Source organism: Podarcis filfolensis, assembly GCF_964270895.1.
Source record: "Podarcis filfolensis genome assembly, chromosome: 1".
Taxonomy (NCBI): Eukaryota; Metazoa; Chordata; class Lepidosauria; order Squamata; family Lacertidae; genus Podarcis; species Podarcis filfolensis.
In genome coordinates this window covers 136,315,076-136,340,326 of record NC_139604.1, presented here as the reverse complement: position 1 = coordinate 136,340,326, position 25,251 = coordinate 136,315,076, and the positions used below count along the sequence as shown (strand labels likewise).

At 55.0% G+C, this 25,251-nt stretch overlaps 4 protein-coding genes across 4 annotated transcripts in view; 2 read left to right on the top strand and 2 right to left on the bottom strand.

Annotated features, from left to right (window-relative positions):
* The window catches only part of LOC310763462 (cytochrome P450 2H1-like), a 338,072-nt gene that overhangs the window by 22,911 nt on the left and 289,910 nt on the right, over positions 1 to 25,251 (bottom strand). The window lies entirely within an intron of this gene.
* On the top strand, positions 62 to 9,178 carry LOC310764467 (erlin-1-like). The gene is made up of 11 exons (XM_083618505.1): positions 62 to 204; positions 283 to 364; positions 538 to 584; positions 1,467 to 1,528; positions 2,703 to 2,828; positions 4,621 to 4,694; positions 4,954 to 5,012; positions 6,077 to 6,168; positions 7,058 to 7,147; positions 7,794 to 7,873; positions 8,056 to 9,178. The coding sequence occupies exons 2-11, from the start codon at positions 329 to 331 to the stop codon at positions 8,284 to 8,286; spliced, it is 897 nt and encodes a 298-aa protein (XP_083474631.1). The 5' UTR covers positions 62 to 204; positions 283 to 328; the 3' UTR covers positions 8,287 to 9,178.
* TUBGCP2 (tubulin gamma complex component 2) lies at positions 9,699 to 21,191 on the bottom strand. The gene is made up of 17 exons (XM_083612098.1): positions 21,018 to 21,191; positions 20,739 to 20,867; positions 20,104 to 20,295; positions 19,535 to 19,694; positions 18,705 to 18,912; positions 18,162 to 18,361; positions 16,626 to 16,815; positions 16,305 to 16,450; positions 15,544 to 15,724; positions 14,924 to 15,104; positions 12,581 to 12,753; positions 12,176 to 12,304; positions 11,539 to 11,659; positions 10,913 to 11,056; positions 10,683 to 10,811; positions 10,258 to 10,421; positions 9,699 to 10,025 (listed from the first exon to the last, which is right to left on the bottom strand). The coding sequence occupies exons 1-17, from the start codon at positions 21,186 to 21,188 to the stop codon at positions 9,914 to 9,916; spliced, it is 2,730 nt and encodes a 909-aa protein (XP_083468224.1). The 5' UTR covers positions 21,189 to 21,191; the 3' UTR covers positions 9,699 to 9,913.
* Positions 21,268 to 24,091, top strand: LOC310766101 (zinc finger protein 511-like). The gene is made up of 6 exons (XM_083622057.1): positions 21,268 to 21,402; positions 21,501 to 21,571; positions 21,694 to 21,898; positions 22,204 to 22,328; positions 22,806 to 23,003; positions 23,737 to 24,091. The coding sequence occupies exons 1-6, from the start codon at positions 21,304 to 21,306 to the stop codon at positions 23,804 to 23,806; spliced, it is 768 nt and encodes a 255-aa protein (XP_083478183.1). The 5' UTR covers positions 21,268 to 21,303; the 3' UTR covers positions 23,807 to 24,091.

Here is a 25,251-nt window from a genome sequence, read left to right as displayed (position 1 = left end):
CGGGAGCAGCGGAGGCCTGGCCGGGGAGGGGGACGCCCGTCGCTGGCCCGGCCCGGCTCCCCCGGCTCCGCGCTCCCTCCCCGCCCGCCCGCCCCGCTGGGCCGGCGCCGGGGCCAGTCTGGCCGGGGCGGCGGCGGCGCTGCTCCTCCTGCTGGGCGCCTCCGTCCACAAGGTGCAGGAGGGCCACCTGGCCGTCTATTACAGGTGAGGGGCGAGGGAGGGAGACCCCGGGACCCCCCACCCCTCCGGCCTCTCCGCTCAGCCCCCTCTCTCTCCCCCCAGGGGCGGGGCGCTGCTGGCCACCCTCAGCGGCCCGGGCTACCACCTCATGCTGCCCTTCGTCACCACGCCCAGAGCCGTCCAGGTCTGTATCTCGCCTCGGGAGCTTGGCCTGGCAGCTGCCAGGCGGGAAAGGGGCCTCTGCCGGGGAGGAGCAGGCGGGACCTCCCCCCGCCCCGCAGCCCTGCTGCTGCTTCTGGGGTTGGCAGGGAACCTCGCCCTCCCTCCCAGGGCTGCTCAGTCTCTCTTCTGTTTCAGACAACGCTGCAAACGGACGAGGTGAAAAACGTGCCTTGCGGGACCAGGTGGGTCGCCCTTTGTATGGCTCTTGCTGCGTCGGAGGCTGTGCAAGGAGGAGCACCTTGGGCTGGGTGCGGTGGAGCCTGAGCGGCATTTTCTGGGCTGGAAGCACCCAGCACCTGTCAGTGGCTCTGCTTCTTGGCTGCTTCTTTGAGATGTGTTGGGCAGGATTCTCTTCCGGAACCAAAGGGCTCAAAGGCAGTTTGCTTAAGGGAAGCTGCAAGCAGCCAACAGGCTCATCTTGGGAAAGATGCTCTCTTGTGGGGCTGCTGGCCTTTCTCTTGCCGGGGGCGGGGGGCTAGTCAGGTGTATGGCAGGTGCCCCAGTCTGGCTCTTGGCAGCTGCTGGACACAGCCAGGCTACCTAGTTATCTTTCAGTTGTAGCAGTGTGAAGGCAAAGACGGGAGCTGGGGTTGCCTCTAGAGTCCTGTGTTGCTTCCTCTTCATTTTCTCTTGCACGTTGCTCAGTAGAGATGTAGGTTAACCTTCAGTCTGTGCCAATAGCAGTGCAATAACCGTGGGACCTGCGTCTGTTCGAAGTCACTCGGCCGGCGGCTTCATTGCTGTTGTCGTCATTGGCTCTGGCGGGAGTTTGTGTTGTGGAGGGAAGTGCTGCTGGTGCAGCAGCCCAGCTGGGCGGTCTGTGCCACTCGCTCCTGAGCCCATTGTTGAGGGCCAAAGGTTATCTAGGGTCTCCTGGTTCTAACCCTGAGATGAGAGCAGGAAGCTGCCTCAGACCAGCCCCCTGCCCACCCCCGGCTCTCTTGCACTTAAACTCTGTGCACACTGTCTCTGCCTCTCTTCCTCTTGGTGTAGAGAAAGGCTCCAGGAAACCGAGTTTGCCCCAAGGGGTGGCATAGCTCATCTTCCTCCTTTTTTCCTTGCAGTGGAGGAGTCATGATCTACATTGATCGGATAGAGGTGGTGAACATGTTGGCTCCACATGCAGGTATGGCTCCTTTTCCTGTGCCTGAAAGCAAATCCTGGAGGAAGGAGAGAAGCAGAGCCCCTCGGAGACAGGGGCGGGTGGGCTCACCAGCAGCAAGAGCTGAGGGAGGTGGAGGGTTGGTGGGCATGGAAAGGGGCTTGCAGAGGGAAGTTGGAGGAGCTCATGTTGCTGAAAAGGAGGGTTTCCTGTTGACTGTTCCTGACTTTTGATGTTGGCTCAGTAAGGATTGCTAGGCTGATGGAAAACAGCCAGGGGTGGGTCCGGAAGCTGATGCTCTTCAGTGTTGTTATTGGTGACTGGCATGAGCGAGACTTACACCCTCCGAAGGAACTGATTTTGGTCCAGCCGAAAAGGCTAAATTGCTTCTGAATCTGTCAGAGTCAAAGGCGTGTTTGTCTGTGTGGGGCAGGCTGAGCAGGCAGAGAGACTCTCCTTAGGCACCTGCAGGGGAGGCAGTGGGCAGAGCTGTTCTGGTGGGGGGAGTGGCTGGGGCGGCAGGAGGAGGGGGAAGAGAAGGGAAGTGGGGTCCGGAAGGGCACCAGCTGGAAAAGGAGCACAGGACAGGGCTATTTGGGGATGGCAGAGGGTGAGCTTTGAGAAGAAGCTTCGCAGCTGGGCTTCTAGGAAAAAGCAGAGACTGACTCCCGCTGGGGCCTGGCTCTCACCACAGTCCCTGGGAGGCTTTGCGGGATGTTGGGAACTGCTGCTCACTGGACTTGTAAAGGTGGACTTCTGTATAGAAGCTTTCAGTTGCAGTTGACATAGGAAGAAAAATATTATCAGTCTCCTGTAACATCACATTGTAATGTTTTCATTAGAGCTGCTCACTTTGGAACTGCTGAGTAAAAATTAGGACATTTGCTCATTAGGCCACTGCCATCTTTTTGGGGCTGCAGCCTTAAGCACACTTTCTTGCAAGTAAATCACACTAAAACCAGTTGGACTTCCTTCTGAGTAAATATAGCTAGGATCCGGCTTCAGATGTGTGGACAATCTTTTATACTTACAAGTCATATTCAGTTGTTAGATAGAAATTGTGATTAATTCAGAGAAATAGCTCCTATGTTTTCAAGAAACGCTGAGCACCAGCCTCTTGAATTTGCCTGACAGGTGAGAGAGCACCAATGGCATCAGAGTGACTTTCCGGTGACACTTCTGCTGTTCCTTTTCTTAGTATACGATGTTGTGAAGAACTACACTGCAGATTATGACAAGACCCTCATTTTCAACAAAGTCCATCATGAGCTCAACCAGTTCTGCAGTGCCCACACCCTCCAGGAGGTCTACATTGAGCTCTTTGGTAAGCAGGTGATGGGGGGCTTGCTTTTGCTGGTACCGTTTCCCCAAAGCACATCCAGTGAATTGGAAATGGAGCAAGGATGTTTACATAGTTCCATCCCTCCTCTTCTGGGACGGCATGGAAGAGGAAGCCCACAGAGATCTTGTGCCTCTTGCTCGGTCAGGACTTCGTCCTCCAGCTCTCACCTGATGATGATGATGATGATATTTTCTCATATATACACCACCCATCTGGTTGGGTTTCCCCAGTCACTCTGGGCAGCTTACAACATACCTAAAAAATAATAAAAAGATCATTCCTTAAAAACTTCCCTTAACAGTGCTGCCTTCAGATGTCTTCTAAAAATCAGATAGTTGTTTATTTCATTGACTTCTGAAGGGAGGGTGTTCCACAGGGAGGGCACCACTACCGAGAAGGTCCTCTGCCTGGGTCCCTGTAACTTCGCTTCTTGCAGTGAGGGAACAAGCAGAAGATCCTTGGAGGAGGACCTCAGTGTCTGGGCTGAGCGATGGGGGTGGAGACGTTCCTTCAGGTATACTGGACCAAGGCCATTTAGTGCTTTAAAGCTCAGCACCAACACTTTGAATTGTGCTTGGAAACGTACTGGGAGCCAATGTAGGTCTTTCAGGACCGGTGTTATGTGGTCTTGGAGGCTGCTCCCAGTCACCAGTCTAGCTGCCGCATTCTTTATTCATTGTAGTTTCCAAAGGTAGCCCCACGTAGAGCGCATTGCAGTAGTCCAAGCAGGAGATAACCAGAGCATGCACCACTGGTGAGACAGTCTGCGGACAGGGAGGGTCTCAGCCTGCATACCAGATGGAGCTGGTAGACATCTGCCCTGGACACAGAATTGACCTGCGCCTCCATGGACAGCTGTGAGTCCAAAATGATTCGCAGGCTGCGCACCTGGTCCTTCAGGGGCACAGTTACCCCCTTCAGGACGAGGGAGTCCCCCACCCCCGCCCACCCCCCGTCCTCCAAGAACAGTACTTCTGTCTTGTCAGGGTTCAACCATCCGCCAACTGCCTCCAGACACTCACACAGGACCTTCACCGCCCTCACTGTTTCTGATTTGAAGGAGAGGTAGAGCTGGGTGTTCCTGGTCCTCCTGAGGTGCTGGATCAGGAGGAATGCAGGAGCCTTTTGTGTTGTTGGACCTGCTCCCATTTCAGAATCTGCATTCCTGTTTCCTTAGATGTCTGGCAGGCAGGGTAAGAGGCTGCATGACCAGACTGGGATGGAGTGCTTGGGGAATTTGGGATTTCTTAAGGAGGAAGAATATTTTTAGGAGAGAGATGCAGCTGGCAGCTGGGCATTGTGTAGAGACGCCCACAGAGCTCCCAGTCTGAGTTTCAAGTATTCTGCTTCACATTAAGCACCACAGAATTACTCTTGGTAGTGAGAACAATATTTATTATGGCATCCTGATATTTTGCCAGCTGTTCTTGGGCTTGTCTGGCAGATCCAATTCTCTGCTTTTGGGAATCTTCGACTGGGTTGCCTGAGGGCCCCGTCCACAGCTGGGCAGTTGGCAGGGCAGTCTGGTGTCTTTGTTGACTCTTGCCTGTGGTTGGCACAGGGGGTGCATGTGGTTCAGTGGCGCAACATCTGCGGTGCATGCAGAATTCCTGTGGGTCAAGTCCTGGCAGCGTTTCCAGGTGAGACTGACCTGAAGCCATTGCGGCTGGTCAGTGCAGGCAGCACAGAGCCAGCTGGAGAAATGCTGGGACTCTTGTGTAGCGGACTCTCTTTGGCTGATGCTGCCTCTCATCTTTTCTCCCCCTAATCCTAGATCAAATAGATGAAAATCTGAAGTTGGCCCTGCAGCAGGATCTGAATGCCATGGCTCCAGGTCTCACCATCCAGGTAATGCCCCCCTTCCCTTTTCCCTTTCCTGGCTCTGGGTGGATTTAGGACTAGCCCGCTTCTCTGTGTGGGGATGCAGGTTGAGGAGGGAGAGCTTCCCTCTGTCGAAAATGGAAACTTGCCATATTGCTAGCTGGGGGGTCCAGTCCAGCAGGACGGGCCCAGATGCAGGGGGCCGCTTCCTTTCTTTGCAGCAGAGGAGCTTGCACTTGGGGGGCAGCTGCAGTCTTATGAGGTCTGCTGGCTTTTGTGTGTGCAGGCAGTGCGTGTGACGAAGCCCAAGATCCCAGAAGCCATCCGAAGAGATTTTGAACTTGTGTGAGTATTTGCTGAGAGCATCAGAGAAAGGTCAGGCCAAAGCACAGGGCCAGGGAGGGGCTCTAGGCCAGTGTTTCAGGATTCCCCCAGGGGCCAACCAAACGTCTCTTCTGGGAAGCCCTGGCAGGCAGGCTGGACCTGAACTCCACCAGTTTTCACCTCCCCTTGGGCTCCTCAGCCCCTGCTCTCCTGAGGCATCTCCTCCGTCTGGCAATGAAGGACAGCCTCCTCCTCTGTGGATTTGTGCCCACCATTTTCTCAGAGGTCTCTCCCCATTCTGTGCAGCTGATGCAAAGGCCAGGGTGGGAGAATCGCCTCTCAGGCGGCTTTGCTTGACATCTCCTTCTCAGGGCTTTCAGGCCTGGGCTGCCCTCCAGTTGCCAGGAGAATCAGAGCGGAGTGTCTCTGCTTGCCAGGCCCCTGCAAAGAGGAAAGGAGCAACCAAGGCTGTTGCTGGATTGCTCTGGGCCATGCCTGAGATTGCTCAGGTCTGGCCCTTCTATGGTGGAGGGGCGGGCATGTGAAGAGAGAGATGGTTGTTCAGGGGGGTTGGGGCTTAGATTCTGGCATATGGAGAAGTAGCTGGCCATCAGTTGGACTGCTGTAAACTAGCAGAAGATGGCAGGAGTTGGAGACCACCGGTGGTGCCTGGAGGTATTGGGCAGAGCAGGCTGAGAGATGTGGCTGGAAGGCTGAAGGAAAAACATCTTGGGCAGCTCATTAACTCTTCAGGGCCGGTGACAATCTGAAGTGCAAATGTTTATCTTTTGGATTTCCCCCCCAAACACGCCATGTATCTAATGAGAAAACATTCTGTCTAGTGAAGGGAAGGGCCAAGATCCAGTGCTGGAAAAGGAAACACGTGAGTCCGGAGCAGGGCAAAAGCTGGAGGGGATTTAAAGGCCAAGCTCCTGCTTTGCGCAGCACCTTGGGATGCAAACAGCAGAGGGGGGGGGCAGCCACCCCCTCCCAGGGCCCCTTCCTTCCCAGGGCAGGGGGGGAGGGCGGCTGGGGCCCCACACCAAGGAGGAGCAGGGAAGGACCTTTCCTGTTTTTCCATTCAGGGAAGCAGAGAAGACGAAGCTCCTGATAGCGACCCAGAAGCAGAGAGTGGTGGAGAAGGAGGCCGAGACGGAGAGGAAAAGGGCCGTCATAGGTAACCAGACTCTCTTTGGGAGAGTCTCTCTCTTCCCCCCACCCCCGGTCCCTTATCTTCCCTTTCGGACAGAAAATGGGGGGAGAGGCATGTGTGGCACAAAGACCTTAGATTCTAGGCTTCTGGCTGGATCTAGACACATCCAAAAAGCATTTCAGGAAAATGCATTGCAAACCTCATGAAAAACGGAACTCCACAGTGCCATATTTGTTTCATACAATTTATATACCATGTGATTGTTAAAAAACCCTAAAGTGGTTTATGAAATGCATAAAATGAATAAAGCAGTTAAAGCAGTTAAAAACAGCTATTTAAAATAATTAGATAAGAATTGAAACAAGCAGCAAGCTAAAGATGGATAAAACATCTTACATTTTTGGGCAGGCTTGTCTTAAACAAAATATTCTTAGCAGGCGCCAAAAAGGCCACAGTGATGAAGGCACCTGCCTGGTGTCAATAGACAGGGAGTTCTGAAGTGTGGAGGCTGCTGCAATAAAAGATCAGTTTCTGGCAAATGCGGAACGAGAATCCTGTGGCAGCTGTGTGGCTTATTGCTTGACATGGCAAACAGTTGCTAGCGCCTGGTTGCAAAGACAGCCTGGAGCAAGAGACTGGAGAGCCACGACTTCACTTCTGGCAGAGGCCAGCGTGTCTTCTTTCCCCAGGCCCAGCAGCCCTGAGAAGAGGGCGTGGCCTGTGAGGTCCCAGTGACGGTGTGTCGCAAGCCAGGTCTGCGGGCCCTTTGGGGCTCTTGGTTGCCTGCTGCTAGAGCTCTGTTGCCACGGATTTCCTCTCGGGAGTCCTGGAGCGCTGGCTGTGGGGCTCTGGAGCCTTGGTGCCCTTGGCTGCTGGTGCTGCTGGTGTTTGACTGACTGCTCTCTCCTCACAGAAGCAGAGAAGGCGGCTCAGGTGGCAAAGATTCATTGCCAGCAGAGGGTCATGGAGACTTTGATGGAGAAGCAAATTTCTGAGCTTGAAGGTAGCTATGCAGCCCTTACCTCTACCTCCTCCCTGCCTGCCAAGCAGAAGCTGTGAGCCAAATAACCCCGCGTCTCTGGCTGTGCTACCCACAAGCATTTTGCCTGCAGTCAAGCAGAGCACTGGGACTTTGCCTGTCTTCTGGGGACTGAAAAGCCAAGTCCGGGTACAGCCTGGGTGTCTGGCCATAGTTGAGCATTGATGCCTTGTGGATGCCACTGGGGGTGGCCCAAGACAGGGGCTCCTTTGCTTCAGATTCACTTGTGTTCACTGGCTCAGATTCCTTGAGCCTGAAAAACAGATCTGCAGAGCCTGCACAAGCCATGTGCCTCATGGAGAGTGAGAAGGGGTGTGTGTGGGTGTGGGTGTCGTCCCCAAAGCCTTGTGTGCAAAGCATAATCCAGGTCCCCAAAGCCAAGGTGGGCAGGGAGGAGGCAGGCAGAAAAGGGGCTGCTTTCTGCTCTGGTGAATCCTCTGGACCGTGGGGCTGGGGCTGTTTATTATCTTCATCATGGGTGGAACCAGTGAGAAACCAGCCTGTGCTTGAGTGGGATGTTGCTTTCCTGTGGGTTTCCAGGGCCATATCCCCATGGGGCACCCTGGTGATCCTCCTTTCTCCTGAGCTGCCTTCCTTGGTCCCTTCCCAGACACGGCTTTCTTGGCGCGAGAGAAGGCGAAGGCTGACGCCAACTTCTACATGGCCCAGAAAGCAGCTGCCTCGAACAAGGTGGGTGTTGACTCTTGGCTGCCCGTGTGTGTGCTGGGGAGAAGGACAAGGATTTTGCCTCAGAAACGCAGAACTCCTGCTCATTTGGAAGGATGGCTGCACTGTGAGTATCCCGTGGATGCTCATGGCACAGAAATCCTTGCCTCATTCGTTCTCCTCCTCTCTCCCCCTGCCCTGTGCAGCTGAAACTGACACCTGCCTTCCTGGAGCTGATGAGGTACCAGGCCGTGGCCTCCAACAGCAAGCTCTACTTTGGCAGCAGCCTCCCCCCGAACCTCTTTCTGGGCTCTTACGCCTTTGAGCCGGCAGAGGCGAGGACTGCTAGAGACAGCCGTCTCCTCTCCAAAGCAGGGAAGCTGCGCCTCCAGCACGGGGGAGGCGGGGCCAGCTCTGCCACGGCAGCCGCCACATGATGCCTCTGCTGCACCAGCCGTCGTGTCTGCTCCGTGGTCTGAAACTGCAACTCACTGGCTGCCTCAGATCTGCCTTATTCAGGGCAGCACAAACCGTCCTTGAAGTTGCGTGGTCCTCCACAGCCCAAGGGCCAGCTTTCATGGGAGTTTTATGGCTGCTGCACCTGCCCCACAGAGGAGGGGTGTGGGGGGGAGGGAGGATGCTCTGGGGGACCTCAGCCGTTAAGTCCGTGGAGGGTAGACTCTACTGCAGACCTCCTGTGAGGACAACTTTGACACAGCAAAAGTGGGGGTGGGGGTGGGGATCTGATTTTACCACTGATGCTTGCATGGTCATGGGTTTTGTTGGAAAGCTGCTCTTTAGCCTCCTTGCAGGGTTTGCTTGTGATGAAGGAGCATCTGTTGTCCTTTTGGAGAGTGTTCCTCACTCAAAACCTTCCTCCAGGTAGTACTTTTAAGCAGATGGGCTTAGGGTGCAAGCTCCCTTGGGTGTGGGTGTGTTGTGCTGCTTTGTCATTGCTTCTTTCTCTGTGTCCCCTGGGTGGGGCATTGCCCCTCCGCGGAGCCCACCCCACAGCATGGTACTGGGTGCTCCTTGCAGAGATGCCCAAAGGCTTCATTCTGGGGGCCAATGGCCAGGTTGAATGAACCGTGATGCCAGGGCGTGTGCAGAAGTGGGGACACATTTGTTGGGTTGTAACTGTAAACTGGATTAAACTGGTGGGCAGACTTTGCTTCAGAACTTAAAAATGCATTTGTGGAAGGTAAACCTGCTGACTGGAAGTGTTTCCTGGCTTTTTTTGTATGGCTTCTATTTCAAAAGAGCGAGAGAGATATATGCAAAATGTTGAACTTTGGATTAAGGGAAAATAAAGTTATTTTCATAATCTTTTCCTGTGGCCTCTGTATCTGTGCTGCATCTCCTCAGTGGTTGCCTTCTAGCCTTTAACAAGCTGCTCTTCATGTCACACACACTGCATTTCACCAGAGCAGATTAGTTTCTCTCCCAGCTCCCCCGCAGAAAGCTAGTGGAGGGGGGGTTGAAGAGTGAGTCAGAAGTGCCAAGTTTCTCAGCTCCAAAAAGGGCAGGTTGCAGCAACATTGCCAATGCCGTATGAACAAGCAAGAAGCTTCCCTCCTTGCGGGTGTGTGTGTGTTGGGGTGTTACGAGGGAGCTTTCAATATATGGTGTGGGTGTCCTCTTTGGCAAGCCCACAACTAAGACAGTCTAATGAAAAGGACCCTCTTTCCCAACAGAGCATGTAGGACGCAGTGTGGGTGAACATCCACCCACCCACTGCCCCAAGGTTATGGGGTGGGGCCTTGCTGTGCCCCCTTCGGCTCCATCACCATCTCATAGGCCTCAACGCCTCCCTCCCGCCACCTGTGTCACATGACAGGACTTCAGGAACTGCTTACAGGTACTTTTTATGTCAAGTAAAATACACCAAATTGTTCAGCTGCGTTGAAAAAGTAGATGCATCCAGAAACGCCACAATTCTTTATGGACAAGCAACGGCGGCTGCAGCGGGAGTGTGTTGCTGCAGCTCTAGGCTACCTACGCAATAAAAGTGCTAAATTTACGTGGGGAGTTCTGGGTGCAGCCCCCGGGGAGAGGGAAGGGGGGTCACTGGGTGGCCACCAGAGGCCTGGGGGGCCCCGCCTGCAGCACGGCCTTCTGGCTCCGCTCAGCAGACATGTGCTCCAGCCGCTCAGTGTAGAAGCCGTTGAAGTCCAATCTGGGGGCGGAGAGAGAGGGAGAGGAGGGTGGAAGCAGCACAGGAGCGTGACCAGGAAGTCCCTCTGCCAGAGCAGAAGAGCAGGGTCTGCAGAGTCCAACCTCCTCCTTCCTGCCATGGCCAAGCAGGCGCCATTCCCTGCACAGCCGCCCTGATGCTGGGAGGAGGACAGAGCCTCCACACGAGCCCCAGGCTCCCTCCAGCTGCCCAAGAGATGCTGCTCCTTGCTCACCTGTAAATGATGTTGATCATGCTGTGCTCGCAGTCATTGGTGCTGTAGATGCTCAGCTTGTCCAGCAGGTCCAGGAGGTGGGCTGAGAAATTGCTGTCAAACTTGTTGATTGTGGCCTCGAAGCCAGAGGTGACTTGCATTGTATCGGCCTGCTCTGCTAACAGCTGCAGAGGTTGGAGGGGGGGGGGGAGAGAGAGTTAAGGCTCACAAGGGAGAAGAGAGGGCAGGCAAGGAAGCGGCCCTGGCCTTGCTGCCATGGTTCATCCTGGGGCAGGATTTCCTGGAGAGCACAAGGACTTGGGAAGGAGCCAGATAGTGCTCAGCACCACGAGAGAAGGGCTCTGCCCACACCTGAGGTGCTTTCCTGAGCGAAGGGCTGGGATCTGCAAATGAAGAGGCACCTCCACCCTCCCCTGCAGCCCTACCTTGTTTGCCAGCTGCTTCCGGGTGGATTCCTCTATGCGCTCCTGCTCGGTGGGGGGCCCCCTCATGGTCCCGTGCTCCACCGTCAGGCGTCCCAGCTCATTGTCCAGCTTTATGCTGTGCGATAATCTCTGGTGGGTGGGACAAAGGCAGGCATGAGCCCAGAGCATGCTGGCGCACTCGGGGTGCCCCTCGCTCCCCGTGGCACAGAGGGATGCAAGAGGGAGCCCACCTGCATGCAGTTGGTGAACATGACGCAGACAGACATCATCTTGGAGAAGATCTTCAGCAGCTCTGGGTTGGTGAGCATGCAGTCCTTCAAGCAGTTGTCCAGGAAGCTGGTGTGGTGGCTCAAGACATCATCAATATTGGAAGCCTGCCCAGAGGAGACACAGCCCATCAGAAACGCCCAGCAAAGAGGGAATTGGAAACAGCCATGGCCAGAAATAGTTCTCTGTTCTTCTGCTACAATCAACATGCAGAGCTAGCGATGACAAAGCCTTATTTTCAGGGGCTGAGGCAGGTGGCAAAGGGAGCTCCATCTCACTGTCACATTGGAGGAAAGGGAGCACTAGAGGCCAAAATGTAGCCAAGGGGGTTTCTGGGCCAGTGGCCTCCTGTGAGCAGCTACTTCAGGCTCTCTGGCACAGCAGAAAGCTCCTTACCACCCAGAACCTTGCTTTCCCAAAAGAGCCTGACACCCTTCCAACTCACAAATGAACCCCGTTTTAGCGGAAAAAGAAGAAAGCCCCTTGGGAACAGAGGCCCCACCCAGCCCCACCTTTGGGGGGCGAAAGGAGGACTCGGGGGCCTGGTATGGCCCACAGAGGCTCTGAGAGCCACTGGCCCAAAACTGACCGACTTCAGGTTCTTCTCCAGGATGTGCCAAGTTGGCTCCATCACTTCGAACATCATGTAGTACTGGATATTCTGCACAAAGTTGAGCATCCGTTGGCGGAGAGTGAAGGCGCCAGCAAACCTGGGAACGAGAGAAAGGGAGGAGCCTGGAGGGGTAGATGGGAGGAGAGCCCCTGTGGGGCTGCAGGATGCTGCCCAGAAGCCCAGGAAGGAGCCGAAACCAGTGCCAGGCAGGAGGAGCCCTGCAACGGGGGGGGGGGGGGAGGAAGGCAGCAAGGAGAAGAGACACCCCCCCCCCACACACACCAGTTCTGACTACCAAGGTCTTTGCCCCTTGAGCGGCTTCTGAATCCTCAGTGCCCCCTTCCAGAATCTGAAGGGGGAGCTCCCAGGGCCAGAGGACTTGCAGAGAGAGACCCTCTTGCTGCCAGGGGACCCAGCAGCCCAATGCCCTCCCATTGGCCTCATCCATCCAAGAGGGTGTTCATTCTGCAGAAAGCATGAAGGTCCAGGAAGCAGCTACAGCTCAGTGGGCTAAGCACACATGGCGCATGTGCAGGGGCCAGGCTCCGCTCTAGGCCTCCGCCTTCAGAGACTCTGCTGGCGACTGGGCCTGCTTGGCTCTGGGAGAGCTCACCATTTGGAGGAGTGCAGGGAGCACTGCTTGGCCGTCTTGCTGCTGATCCAGACGTTGCACAGCTGGCGCTCCACATGTTTGCAATAAAACATGTGCCGGAAGAGCATCTGGTAGCGCGTCAAGGCCTTCCTAGGAGACGGGGAGAGGCGTGGAGGAGCTGCTGCTTGGCCGGGGCCCGGAGGGGCCAAGGCAGGTTACCTCAGGGCCAGGGGCCAGCCAGCCCTCTTTCCTCCAGAGGCACCGAGGAGGCCTTCCCAGCACCCCCTTCCCCTCCAGAGTTATGATGCATTGACTGAGGCCCATGCACGGAGGAAGGAGGATCAGGATCAGGCCAATGGCTGGCTGTGCTCTGCCCCCTCTGGATGGAAAGGATGAGCCACCATCAGCTGAGCTGCTCTGCCTTACCTGTTGATGATCAGCGAGAGAGGCCACTTCACGATGTAATCGAAGGAAAAGGCTTCCAGGCCGCTGAGCGAGAGCTCCGTGGGGTCTGCGTGGATGATGGCCTTCTCCTGCTTGGTTTCGATGGCCAGGACTCTCAGGAGCTGTGTGATGAGATCGTGGGGCATCAAGTCAACCTGGAAAGAGGGGAAAGGGCCGGGAGAGGAGGGAGGCCAGTCAGACACACAAACTGCCAAACAGAGCATGTGACCAGACTGTCAACAAACAAATGATAGCAAATATTTGAATTTTCATTCACTGACAGTCCGTGAGGCCAAAGTCAAACCCTGAACCAGCAGAAACACTCCATAGTAGTCTTAAAAAACCTGGAATAATAATAATAATAATAATAATTAATAATAATAATAATAATAATAATAATAATAATAATAATAATAATAATTTATTTATACCCCATCCATCTGGCTGGGTTTTCGCAGCCATTCTGGGCGGCTTTCAACAAAGTATTAGAACACATTGGTCCGTCAAACATTAAAAACTTCCCTAAACAGGGCTGCCTTCATATGTCTTCTAAAAGTGGGGTAGATGTTTTTCTCTTTGACATCTGGTGGGAGGGTGGGTGCCACTACCGAGAAGACCTTCTACCTGGTTCCCTGTAACTTGGCTTCTCACAGTGAGGGAACCACCAGAAGGCCCACAGCGCTGGACCTCAGTGTCTGGGCAGAACAATGGGGGTGGAGACGCTCCTCCAGGTATACTGGACCAAGGCCATTTAGGGCTTTAAAGGTCAGCACCAACACTTTGAATTGTGCTTGGAAATGTATTGGGAGGCAATGTAGGTCTTTCAAGACCAGGTTATGTGGTCTCGGCGGCCGCCCCCAGTCACCAGTCTAGCTGCCGAATTCTGGAATAGTTGTAGTTTCCGGGTCACCTTCAAAGGTAGCCCCACGTAGAGCGCATTGCAGTAGTCCAAGCGAGAAATAACCAGAGCGTGCACCACTCTGGCAAGACAGTCCGCAAGCAGATAGGATTCCAGCCTGCGTACCAGACGGAACTGGTAGACAGCCGCCCTGGACACAGAATTGACCTGTGCCTCCATGGACAGCTGCAGGTCCAAAATGACTCCCAGGCCGCGTACCTGGTCCTTCAGGGGCACAATTACCCTGTTCAGGACCAGGGAGTCCTCCACACCTGCCCACCTCTTGTCCCCAAAAAACAGTACTTCTGTCTTGTCAGGATTCAACCTCAATCTGTTGGCCGCCATCCATCCTCCAGACACTCACACAGGACCTTCACCGCTTTCACTGGTTCTGATTTGAAAGAGAGGTAGAGCTTGAGTATCATCCACATACTGATGAACACTCAGCCCAAACCCCCTGATGATCTCTCCCAGCGGCTGCATGTAGATGTTGAAAACATTGGGGGGGGGGAAGAGGACGGAACCCTGAGGCACTCCACAAGTGAGAGCCCAGGGGTCTGAAAACTCATCCCCCTCCCACTTTCTGAACACGGCCCAGGAGGAAGGAGCGGAACCACTGTATGACAGTGCCCCCAGCTCCCAGCCCCTCTAGACGGTCCAGAAGGGTGTTATGGTTAATGGTATCAAAAAGCCGCTGAGAGATCCAGCAGAACTAGGAAACAGCTCTCACCTTTGTCCCTAACCTGCCAGAGATCATCGACCAGCACAACCAAGGCAGTTTCAGTCCCATGGTGAGGCCTGCATCCCGACTGAAAGGGATCTAAATGGTTCACATCCTCCAGGAGTGCTTGGAGTTGTTCAGCAACTACCCGCTCAATCACCTTGCCCAAGAATGGAAGATTTGAGACTGGGTGATAGTTGGCCATTGTGGCCGCGTCTAAAGATGGTTTTTTAAGAAGTGGTTTGATAACCGCCTCTTTCAGCGGGTCTAGGAAGACTCCCTCAGAGAGAAGCATTTACCACCCCACGAAGCCCATCGCCCAGTCCTTCCCGGCTGGCTTTTATCAGCCAGGATGGGCAAGGATCCAGGAGACAGGTGGTTGGTTTCACTCGTCCAAGCAGCCTGTCCACATCCTCAGAGGTAACAGATTGGAATTGATTCCATGCAACTTGACTAGACAGGATTCTAGCACTCTCCTGGCCTGACCCTGCTTCCATGGTGGAGTCTACCTCTTCCTGAATCTGAGCAACTTTATCTGCAAAAAGTCTTTTCTTTGGTTGGGTGGGCAAGGGCTCCACACCAAACGTCCCCCAGAGCCCTGCTAGACAAGCCAAAGCCACTCGCGGGGTTGCCCTGGCTCAATGGGGAGACACTGGCAGCACCTCTGGGGCTCTGAGGCCTTGCCTTTGTGCCGGGCATCCTTTACCTTCAAGTCATCCTTGAAGGGGTCTGTGTTTGCTGTGCTCATCCGCAGGGCCAGCTCCAGCAGAGCCTCCAGCCGGGTGGGGACAATGTCGTCCACCGGCTTCTTCAGCTCCTCTTCGGTGAGGTCCATGAAATGGACGTAGAAGTCCCCCTGGTCCATGAGGAAGTAGTGCTTGATGGACCTGCTCACAGAAAGGGGCCACCAGTCAACTCACTGCGGCAGGAACAGAGGAGGCAGGAGGGACCCCTCACCCACTGCCTGCCTCCTCCCGCCCAGTAGAAACAGGAAGAAGCGGACCTGGCTTTTGGAATAAGAAGTGCTGCAGGTATCTTTATGCCATCTGCAATAAAGCAGCCCCTTGCAATTCAGCTGGGAGGCAGGAAATGGGAGGACTCTCTCTTGGAGTGGGGGTCCCATGGCCCCTGCCCCTCCACCCAGCTCCTCCTGCAGCCTCAGGGCAAGTCTATGAAAGTGCCTGCTTCCCGCCCCCTGCTGGGAAAGCACAAGCTCCTCCACACTTTTGCCCCTTCATTTCCCAAATCAGCAGCCCCTAAAACTGTCCCAGTTGGCATGGAGAAGAAAAGCAGCCTGCAAGAGACGCCACTTGGAAGGAAGCAAACCTTAAGTGGGCCACAAGTTCTTTTTCCTCCATGAGGAAATCGAGCAGCACTTTGCTGGCGTAGTTGTAGGCTTTCTCGATCTGCTCCACATATTCCCGCTCCTTCAGTGTGTAGATGACCTCTTTGGCCAGGGGGCAAGTGACATCACGGCCGCACTCCCGAACGACATTCAAATACTTCCCTGCAGGACGGGAGGGACAAAGGGACATGAGGACGGGCTCAGCTCTTCACTAAACACTGTTCAGACCTTGTACACAAACAAATAGGCACATTTCCTCTCCCTTCCCTGCTGTCCCTCTCATCCTCCCAATGCATGAAACTTAAGCACAGAAGCTGACATTAGTCTCTGCTGAAACTCATTTTGTTAGTTTGGGCTGACTTCTCCAATCCGTTAAGGTATTTTTGCATCCTGATTCTGTCTTCTGCAGCATTAGCTACCCCTCCCAGTTTGGTATCCTCTGCAAATTTGATGAGGATCCCCTCAATTTCTTCATCTGTCATCTCTCTCCTTGACGGAAGGGCAATGGAAAGAAGCCAGATAAATACAACGATCGGCTTTTGGAGCTTGAGAAAATATCTCACAGGATATCCTCCATACGACTCACCCAGAGGCAGAAGGGAAGAGCTGCAAAGGGAACCAGACCTCCCAGGCACTCCACAACCGCTCCCCCCCCTGCCCCGCCTGGGGGCTTCTCCATCCACTGCATGACCCTCCCTCCTCCCCTCCCGCTTTCCTGTCAAGCAGGAAGTTGGCTCCTCACCTGTGCTGAGAATTTTGTCTGCAATCTTCTGGAGGAAGGAGGGGATCTGCTGCTGGACAATCGTGTACCTCTGGTCCCAGTACTTGTCATTATAGTCTTCTTGGATCTTCTCCTTCTGGAGCTCATGCTCTTCCACCATGAATTCACTGTGGAATTAAAAAACGGTTAGGCCCATGGCAGGGAGGTGCAGAGCAGGAGGCTCCCCAGGGCTCTTCATCCAGGCAGTCCCAGGACACAGCACCCTGCTTGGACTCCCAAACAGACCACAGAGGTTTCTCCAGCTCACATGCCAAGAGAAGGACCACAGGTTCCTCCGCCCACCTGTAGGGATCATTGATGATGCCTCGGTAGATCCATTTCTCCAGGATTTCGAAGTAGGGGACACTGGCAGCCTTGGTCAAGTAGAGGCAGAGCTCCTGGGCTTGGCTGTCTCCCGTGTAGTTGAACGTCTTATCGTGCAGCAGGCTGAGTGTTGACCCTCCAACACACTCCCCTTTGTCCACAGAAGTGGCTGCAACAAGAAGCAAAGGCCAAGAAGAGCCAGGGTTGGTCAGGGCACAGGTGCCCATCCATGGCAGACACACCTGGATGTTGCAGGAGCTCCCCCATCTGAAAAGGGGTCAGCAGGAGATGGCTGCTCTGGACCATGGCCTGGGACACCGGCTTACGAGGTGAGCACCCAGAGCGGAGGCAGGGTTTCCGCAAGGCTCAATGGGCCCTTGGGGTTGGTGTAGCAAAACCTGCCTCTCAGGGGTCACTTGTGGCCCCCAAAGGTGCCCAAGAACCTCTGAAAAGAGGCTACTGGCAACCACTTCAGGAACAGAACCTCTGCCACTCCCTGGTTGTCCTCAAGTGCACTTATCGCGATTGAGGTGCTCCAGGCAATCCGCTGTGCTGAATCTGAATCATGTAGAACTGTTTATTCAAAGAATGTCCTCCCACCCCACCCTATTCAGCTGATAGAAGCTTCTGCAAAATCAACAAATAGTGTACAGCTCACAGACTGCAGACACACGGAAACAGAGAGCGAGCACGCCAGCATTATTCCCGCAGTCAGCAGGAGGGGCCAGGCGATTGGTTTTAATAACTGTATTATAAGTTGGTACTGTTATAATGAGGCAATTATCCGATTGTAATTGCAAACTTCTTCTTAATTGAATTTATATACCACCCTATACCTGGAGGTCTCAGGGCGGTTCACAGAAGAGATCAACCTTAAAAACTGTAATATATATACAGTAACCAAAATGAAGACACCCCAACATCCCTCTGTGTCAACTTTATAAAAATTGTTACCAAAATAAGGAGGGGCCAGAGGATGCCCCCTTCTGCTCTGGGGCACCAGGGTAGGGGGGACTTGGAGGCTTCCACAGCATTTGGGGGGGGATGTGTGTGCAAAGGAAGCTCCCCTGCAGCTCCTCTTTCTAGGGCTGAGGGATGGGGCTCCTGGTGGGAAGGAGGAGGAGGAGTGGCATTCCCAGGGGGTCCTGGTCCCAGAGGGAGCCCCTTTGACTTTGCTGCCCCCAGGAAAAGGAATGACCCAATCACTGGCCTCACCTGAGACTGACTGTGGCACGAGGGAACCCCTTTCGGCGGTGGGCTGCTGGACTCCTTGGAAGGACCCTCCCTGCAGCAACATCCCAGCAGTGGGCAGAGCCAGAGACCCATCTCCTTCCACCGCCCCCCTTGATGAAGGAGAGCCAGCTCAGCCTCTCCGGGCACTGGGGCTCCAAGATCCAAGCCTCCCTCCCTCCCTTGCCCCCTCCAGGGGAGCAGGAGGCAAGCAGACAGAGAAGGCGGCTGCCCAGAAAGACACCCTGCTCACTGCCCCCCAGAGAGACCTTGCCCTGCACTCACCCAGGGAAGCCAGGATCTCCATGGTCCTCATGGTGGGCTGGATGTAGAACCAGAGCTTCTGCAGGGAGAGCAGGCCTTGGCGCTGCAGGTGCTCCAGCTGCGTCACCAGGGTCATGTATTCCTTGACCAGGGCCCTCATGGCGGCCGCCAGCGCGTGGTTCACCTGCCCGTACTCAAAGGAAGACTTCTCTTCCACAAACCTGTCAGGGCGCAGGACAGAGAGCTGCTGCTGGAAGCCAGCCCCAGCACCTCTGGGCCCCACCAGAAACGTGGCCCACCAATGCCACCCCCCCCGCCCCACCTGCCCAAGATGCAAGGAAGCCTTGTTCTTCTGCAGCTCAGCAATGAGAGGAAGCAGGAAGCTCCCTAGGCTCCCTGAGCTCCAGGGGCCTTTGGGGCTCTGAGCTGCTGCAGCCCCCAGGTGGGAGGAACCCCAGAGGCCCCCCCACCCAGCCCTCAGCCAGAGGGATGGGACACAGGCTGTCGCTGCGTCTTCTTCGCCTCCCCCAGCTCCGTCCCTGATGAGGAACCCCAGGCTGCTACCTGGTGACGATGGAGTAGCTCGCTGCCACGGGGAGGATCCTGGTGACCAGCTCCTTGACTGACATATCCAGGTTGGGATCCACCAAGAAAGTGCGGCTCTCTCTGCCCACCAGTGGCTGCGCAGTGATGTACCGGCCATCCACCCCAATCAGGACGTAGAGCAAGTCCTCCACCACAGCAGATTCCTGGGCTGCCAGTGGCAAAGTCCCTGGCAGAGGAAAGCGGCACGTCATGCACCACCGCCACTTGAACAAATGCATCTGGGGAACCCGCCTGAGGGCCAAAAGGGCAGCTGGCCATTCTTAAAAAGAGCAGGGTCTCCCACCAGCGGGAGAGGAGAGGGCATTTGACAGGTGGCTGCCTTGAAAAGCTCTTTGACTTTATCCCTATGGATATTTTGTATACCTGGACACGGTTTGGCGTGCTTATTTTTTTACGTCAAGCTGTTTGACACTTTTTATTGTGCCTGCTGGGCTCACAAATAAAACTCTACTCGTATTCATGTGTTTTTAATCTATCGTAAGCTGGCAGTTGTTGGCAGCTATGGGAGAGGAGAGGGCTCTTGGGCTTGGATCCTGCCAATGGATTTTCCATTGGGGGCATCTGGTGGGCCCCTGTGAGGACAGGATGCTGGAATGGATAGGCCCCTTTGGCCTGATCCAGCCGCCCCACTCTTCTTGTGCTCTGGACCTTCCGCGCTGCACTGCCCAGACCCACATTGGCAGAGCATCACCAGCTGCCCATTAAGGGTCCCAGAGAAATATCCAGGCAGGGGAGGCAGAAACAGCCCCAAGCTGTGAGACCCTCTGCTCCTCTCGTGCAAGACTCACCTATAGGCACCGTGGTGTCCAGGCTCAGGCTGGAGCTCGTGAGGAAGTCCCCGATGAGGGCCGGCCTCTCATACACCCAGGCCGGAAAGGATGGGATGGGCTGCCCAGAGTTCTTCCTGTTCTGCTTGTCCCTGAGCGACTTCCGCACCAGCTCAAGAGACTGCCAAGGAAGAGAGCGAGTGACAGGCCAGCCCAGACACTGTACTATCAAGCAGCCATGGCAGCAGGGTGTGTGGCAGCTGGGCTCCCACTCGCTGCCAGTTCCTGCCCCCTTTGCTCAGGGGGCAAAAGAGGCTGGCACAGTATTTGCACCCAGGGAGGCCTCTCAGGACCCACCCCTAGTCCCCTTGGCAAACCGAAGAGCAGCCCACCCACCCGGAGTGTTGGACAAGGCAGAACTTCCTCTGAAGTAGGCACTACAGGGAGCCCAGCTAAGGACCTCCTGCAGCTGCCCACTGAGGTCACTGGCTTCCCATCCATGTGTGAGAGAGAGATCCCAAAGGCTTTGGCTGCAGCAGAACCCTCCCTTCCCAAATAACAAATCAGGGGACCCGAGAGAAGAGAGGGACCTGTGGGGCGCTGGAGCTGGTTGTGACGGTGCCCAGCTGCTTCCGTAGCTCCTCCAGCTCCTGGACGGTCATTTTGGCTGTTGTTGAGGGAATGGAGAAAGTGACGCTGCTGCTGGCTCCACCACTGTTGGCCGCTGCATTGGCTGCTAGCTCTGCCCTTTCCTTGGCATTTTGCTGCAAGTACTGGAGGGTCTGCAAAAGCCCCACAAAAAGCAGAACTCAGGAATGGCACCAAAGAGCCACAGCCCACAAGGAGAGTGGATCTCCCAGCTGCCTCCCCAGTCTTGATATATGACAGCCGAGGTGGGCAACCTGCAGCCCTCAGGGGTCCGAATTCAAATTCAGGCCTCAGGCCAGAGCAACCTGTCTCTCTCTTGTCAGTCTGCCGGGTGGGAAGGGAGAGAGGGGAGCGGGGGCTCTGGACCCTCCAACCCGGGGCTGCAGGTCCCACCCTCTGCTTCTTCTCTTGATGGGGAACCGGTGAGCCAGCGCTGGGCTGGGCTGAGGAATGGCTGGCCGGGGCTGCTTCTGGGGGGACCCCGCCGAGCTCTGCCCCGCCTCCCTTCCCCGGATCTGGAACGGCTTTCTGGGTCTCCTGTCCCGGCGGGGGGGGGGGGGGTCTGGCCTCTCCTCACCTCCTTGTCCTCGGTCAGTTTGGAGAGCAGCTGCACCAGCGAGTCCAGGTGCCGCGTGTTCTTCGACTTCAGCTCGTCGTACTTGGTCAGAAAGTCTTCCGGCGTCCGAGAAAACTCCGCGATCTTCACCTGCGGGGAGACGGGGGGGCGCAGCGGGGGGGGTCAGCGCCCGGCGGGGGAGTCCCTGGGGGGTCCCGGGGCCACCCGGGGAGGGAGGGGGCCGGGGGTCCCGGGGGGGTCCTTCCCTCCCTCCCTCCCTCCCCCCGGGGCCTCGCTCGCCTTGGCTCCGAGGGCGGCGGCGGAGGTGGCGAGGAAGGGCCCGCTCTGGCTCCTCTGCAGCAGCTCCACGTAACCCTCGGCGCCGCCTTCCCCGCAGGAGCCCCTGGCGCGGAGGAGCCGGAGAAGCTCGTTCACGTCGTGGTGGAGCCGGAACTCGCTCATGGCCGCCATGGACCGGGAGGCGTCTCCCCGGCAACGGGGCCCCGGAAGCGCCGCGGCGGGAGAGGAAGCGGAAGCGGGAGAGAGAGACCCGCCTCTTCCGGCAGCGGGCGAGGAAAGCGGGAGGATGCGGGACGAGGAAGGCGAGCGAGACGGGGGAGGCGGAGGCCCCTTCCGCTTCCGCCCGGCCAGGCTCCGCTTCCCCGCGCAGCACCCCTTCTTCGAGGCAGGCGGGCGGGCGGGCGGGCTGAGGGGGGGGGAGAGGGGAGCCCTGGGGGGCCTTCCGGAAGTGGCGTCATCCGGGTCTTTCTTCCTTCCTCTTAGGACGGCGACGTCCAGCGGCATCTCCGCCTCCAGGATGCGGAGCCCAGCGCCCCCCCCGGAGGGGCCTCCCGGTGAGCGTCGCCCGCGGGCGCCCTCGGGGGAACCCCGGCGCCCCTTCTCCCCTCCCTGCGGGGCGGGTCTGGGCGGCCTTTGGGTGCCCCTTGCGACCCCCCGTCCCCCGTGTCTCCCGCAGGCCCCCCGCCGCCTTCCCGTGCCCGGCCGTGGGCTGCGCGCAGGTCTTCGACTCCCTGGCCAGCTGCGAGCACCACTACGGCCTCCTTCACCGCAGCGCCTGCTCCGCCTGCCAGCGCGCCTTCCCCTCGGCGCACCTGCTGCACCTGCACCTGCTGGAGTGGCACGACGCCCTCTTCGGGGTCATGGCGGAGAAGCGCAGCCTGGTGAGAGCCGGAGGCCCCTGGAGGGCAAGGCAGCCCTGGCGGCCCACAGCCTCCCGCCTGCTCCAGGAAGTGGCTTCTAGTCCGTATAATAGGCCATTGCATCAGTAGCCAGCTGCTTCGTCATGACAATAATTTTATTATTTGTATCTTGTCCCCCTGACTGTATTGCCCCAGCCACTCTGGGCTGCTTCCAACAAAACAAAAAAAACGCAATAAGACATCAGAGATTTTTTTTAAAAGCCCACCTCTGCTTGAGTGGTTGGGACCCCAAATGCTGACCAGCCCCTTCTTGCCCCCTTTTCTAGTACCAGTGCCTGGTTGAGAGCTGTCCAGAGAAGTTCAAGAACAGCAAAGAGCGCAAGGAGCACTTGATCCGAGTTCACTGCTACCCATCGGACTTCCGCTTTGATAAACCCGTGAAGGCAAAGAGGTAAGTACTTAGGTGTGGGTAACGGGGGGGGGGGGGAGGCAGACATGCTCACTGTTCAGCAGACTGGCTTCGGACATGGAGCGGGGGGGAGCAGACAAATCTTCTAGACAAATCTAGTACTGTTTGGCTTTCTTTGGAATCCTGCCCTTTTTGCCCAGGAGCCAAGGTAGGTGAGGCTGAGAGGAAGTGCCTGGCCCCAAGGCCACTTGGTGAGCCTCATGGGTGGGGAGGGATTTAGATCCTCTTCTATAAAGTCTTTGCCTGCCACTGTGACTGCTGCACCACCCAGGCTCCTGCCAGCATGTTGCAGGAAGAAAAGCAAGGCTGGGGGGAGAAGAAGCTGACAAGATAGAAGGGCCAGGACTCACAGACAGCCTCCATGTGGTGAGAGAAACTGGGGTGGTGGCAGCAGCAAGGTCCTCATGCCTTTTCATAAAGTTTGCAAGGCTTTTGCTCTGGGCTGTGTTTTTGTGCCAGCACAAAGGCAGCGAGATCTCCCTCCAGAGAGAGCACCTTCCCGATGGATGTGTGGGAGGGAGAAGACTGCAGGGAGCCAGCAGCGGACGATGCCATGGAAGTCGGCCCCAGCGAGAGCACAGAGGAGAAGCCGCCCCAGCCTGGGGCAGAGGACACGCCAGCCTTTCCGCCACCTGAGAGGCGGCTCTACAGGTCCAGGTCGGTGCCTCTCCTGGAGCGGCTGTCCTCGTCTTAGCATCCGCTTGTTCTTTGTGTGTGGAGAATGATGTCAACGCTTGCTTCTTCTGTCAGCCACAAACTAAAAAGGGTCACTAAACCTCCAAGAGAAAATAGGTATCTCATCTTAAAATCCTGCCCCAAATCTTTTTGAATGGCTGGAAGCTGCATGAATGGCATTGTGTGAGTGAAACTTGGGGCGATTTGGCACTACTAACTAATATTGCTGTTTATATTAAAATTATATCCCCTTTCCTCCTGAAGAAGCACAGGGTAGTAACGTCTTGAAATGTGTAAGTCTGGCCTCTGGAATAAGTCAGAAAGAGCTGTTCTGCTTTTGGAATATTGCTTGCATGTATATATGTTTGCATAGCTTAGTTACTGAACTGGTGACTGGGTAATTTTTTTACTAATCAAATGACAACGCTTCATGCACTTGTGGTAACATGAGCTCAATATGGAGGTACCAGAAATGAGTTAAAATAAGGAACTACACCCATTGTTGAGCCTGAGTGGCTGAGCGACAGGAAAGCGTAACAAATTTCAATAGATTTCAGGGCCTTCTGTAGTCACACAAGTTATCTTAAATGGCAGCGCTCGCATATGGCATTTGGAAACCTGAGAAGCCTCAGCCAAGCCTCTGATCCACCCAGAGCCCTTTTTACTGCTGGCCATGAGGACACTGAAAGCTCTCTTGCTGTTCCTTCTCTTCCAGTGTCCCACACACTGTTTGCTTTGGACAAGGGGCAAAGCGCAGCTTCCAAGGCAGAAAAAAGAAGGCCTGAGGGACCAAAGAGGAACTTCAGGAAGTGGCAGAGTGAAGAAAGACTTTTGCAAAACCCAGGCGGCCTTTCCTCAGGCAGAGGAGCTGGTTTTGACCCTTCAGCAGAGGCAAAGTGGGCTCTGGTGTAGGGAGGTGTGCCTGCCCTACCTGGCAGAGACAGTGAACTGGGTCCTTCTCCAACTGGGAGCTGCTCCTGCAGGCCAGGAGTCCCCAGGACCAGAGTTGCGTGTGGAGGGTGAAAATCGTTTCTGTATTTTTGAAAATAAAATGCTTGGTGTTTACAGAATCCTGGATGTTGAAAAGAGCAGCTGGTTGATTAAGCCACAGGAGGCAAATGGAGGGTCATCTCTCTCTGAACAAAATGCACAAAATACACAATCTGCATCTAAAAATAATCTGTTCCTATGTTGCAAGAAATGTCCTATCGTCTCTCCATTAATCAAAAAGGGGCCAAAGTATTATCTTTCCAGTCAATATCATTCTTTTGGCAGAAGTAAGGGCACAAAGAGTCCATCTAGATCGACCAGCTGCCAAGCTTCATATAATTGACATGACATTTAGGATAATGCCATCATCTGACAATTTTATTTCCCCCCAAATAGAGTATTTATACATCCTAAGACTTTAATCCAAAAATTCATAAACGTCAGACATTGCTTAAACTTATGTTTCAAAGAAGCATTTTCCTAATTACACCTTCTGCAACATGTTGTGAATAGTCCCTTTCTGTACAAAAGTACCAGTCCAATTCTAAATATTATCTTTTGTTGCCCAAGACGTAGTTCATAGAATCATAGAATCATAGAGTTGGAAGAGACCACAGGGGCCATCGAGTCCAACCCCCTGCCAAGCAGGAAACACCATCAGAGCACTCCTGACATATGGTTGTCAAGCCTCTGCTTAAAGACCTCCAAAGAAGGAGACTCCACCACACTCCTTGGCAGCAAATTCCACTGTCGAACAGCTCTTACTGTCAGGAAGTTCTTCCTAATGTTTAGGTGGAATCTTCTTTCTTGTAGTTTGGATCCATTGCTCCGTGTCCACTTCTCTGGAGCAGCAGAAAACAACCTTTCTCCCTCCTCTATGTGACATCCTTTTATATATTTGAACATGGCTATCATATCACCCCTTAACCTCCTCTTCTCCAGGCTAAACATGCCCAGCTCCCTTAGCCGTTCCTCATAGTTTATAATCTAAAAAACATTTGCTATGGAAGCTAAGACATTATTATGTTTCTTAGTGGCTTTATATAAAGAAAATCTCAAAGCAACTTAACAATACACTGTATAAAATAGAACTGGATAAAACCAGTTAAAAATCCCGGTGGAGGGAGACCCCTAACATATCTATGAAACATTTAAATCATCAGTAGGTGCTGGTGGTTCTATACAAAAATGCATTGCGGTGGCCTGTCTTAAAAGGACTGTTTCCAAGAGACACCTAAAA

Excerpts from the sequence above, each read along its gene's own strand:
- LOC310764467 (XM_083618505.1), top strand. The coding sequence starts at position 329 with ATGCTGCCCTTCGTCACCACGCCCAGAGCCGTCCAG. Across the intron at positions 1,529-2,702 it reads CATGTTGGCTCCACATGCAG|TATACGATGTTGTGAAGAAC; the intron begins GTATGGCTCCTT and ends TCCTTTTCTTAG. Across the intron at positions 7,148-7,793 it reads GCAAATTTCTGAGCTTGAAG|ACACGGCTTTCTTGGCGCGA; the intron begins GTAGCTATGCAG and ends GTCCCTTCCCAG.
- TUBGCP2 (XM_083612098.1), bottom strand. The coding sequence starts at position 21,188 with ATGGCGGCCATGAGCGAGTTCCGGCTCCACCACGACGTGAACGAGCTT. Across the intron at positions 18,362-18,704 it reads AGCTACTCCATCGTCACCAG|GTTTGTGGAAGAGAAGTCTT; the intron begins GTAGCAGCCTGG and ends GCGCCCTGACAG. Across the intron at positions 10,026-10,257 it reads ATGATCAACATCATTTACAG|ATTGGACTTCAACGGCTTCT; the intron begins GTGAGCAAGGAG and ends CTCCGCCCCCAG.
- LOC310766101 (XM_083622057.1), top strand. The coding sequence starts at position 21,304 with ATGCGGGACGAGGAAGGCGAGCGAGACGGGGGAGGCGGAGGCCCCTTC. Across the intron at positions 21,403-21,500 it reads CGCAGCACCCCTTCTTCGAG|GACGGCGACGTCCAGCGGCA; the intron begins GCAGGCGGGCGG and ends CCTTCCTCTTAG. Across the intron at positions 21,572-21,693 it reads CCCCCCGGAGGGGCCTCCCG|GCCCCCCGCCGCCTTCCCGT; the intron begins GTGAGCGTCGCC and ends TGTCTCCCGCAG.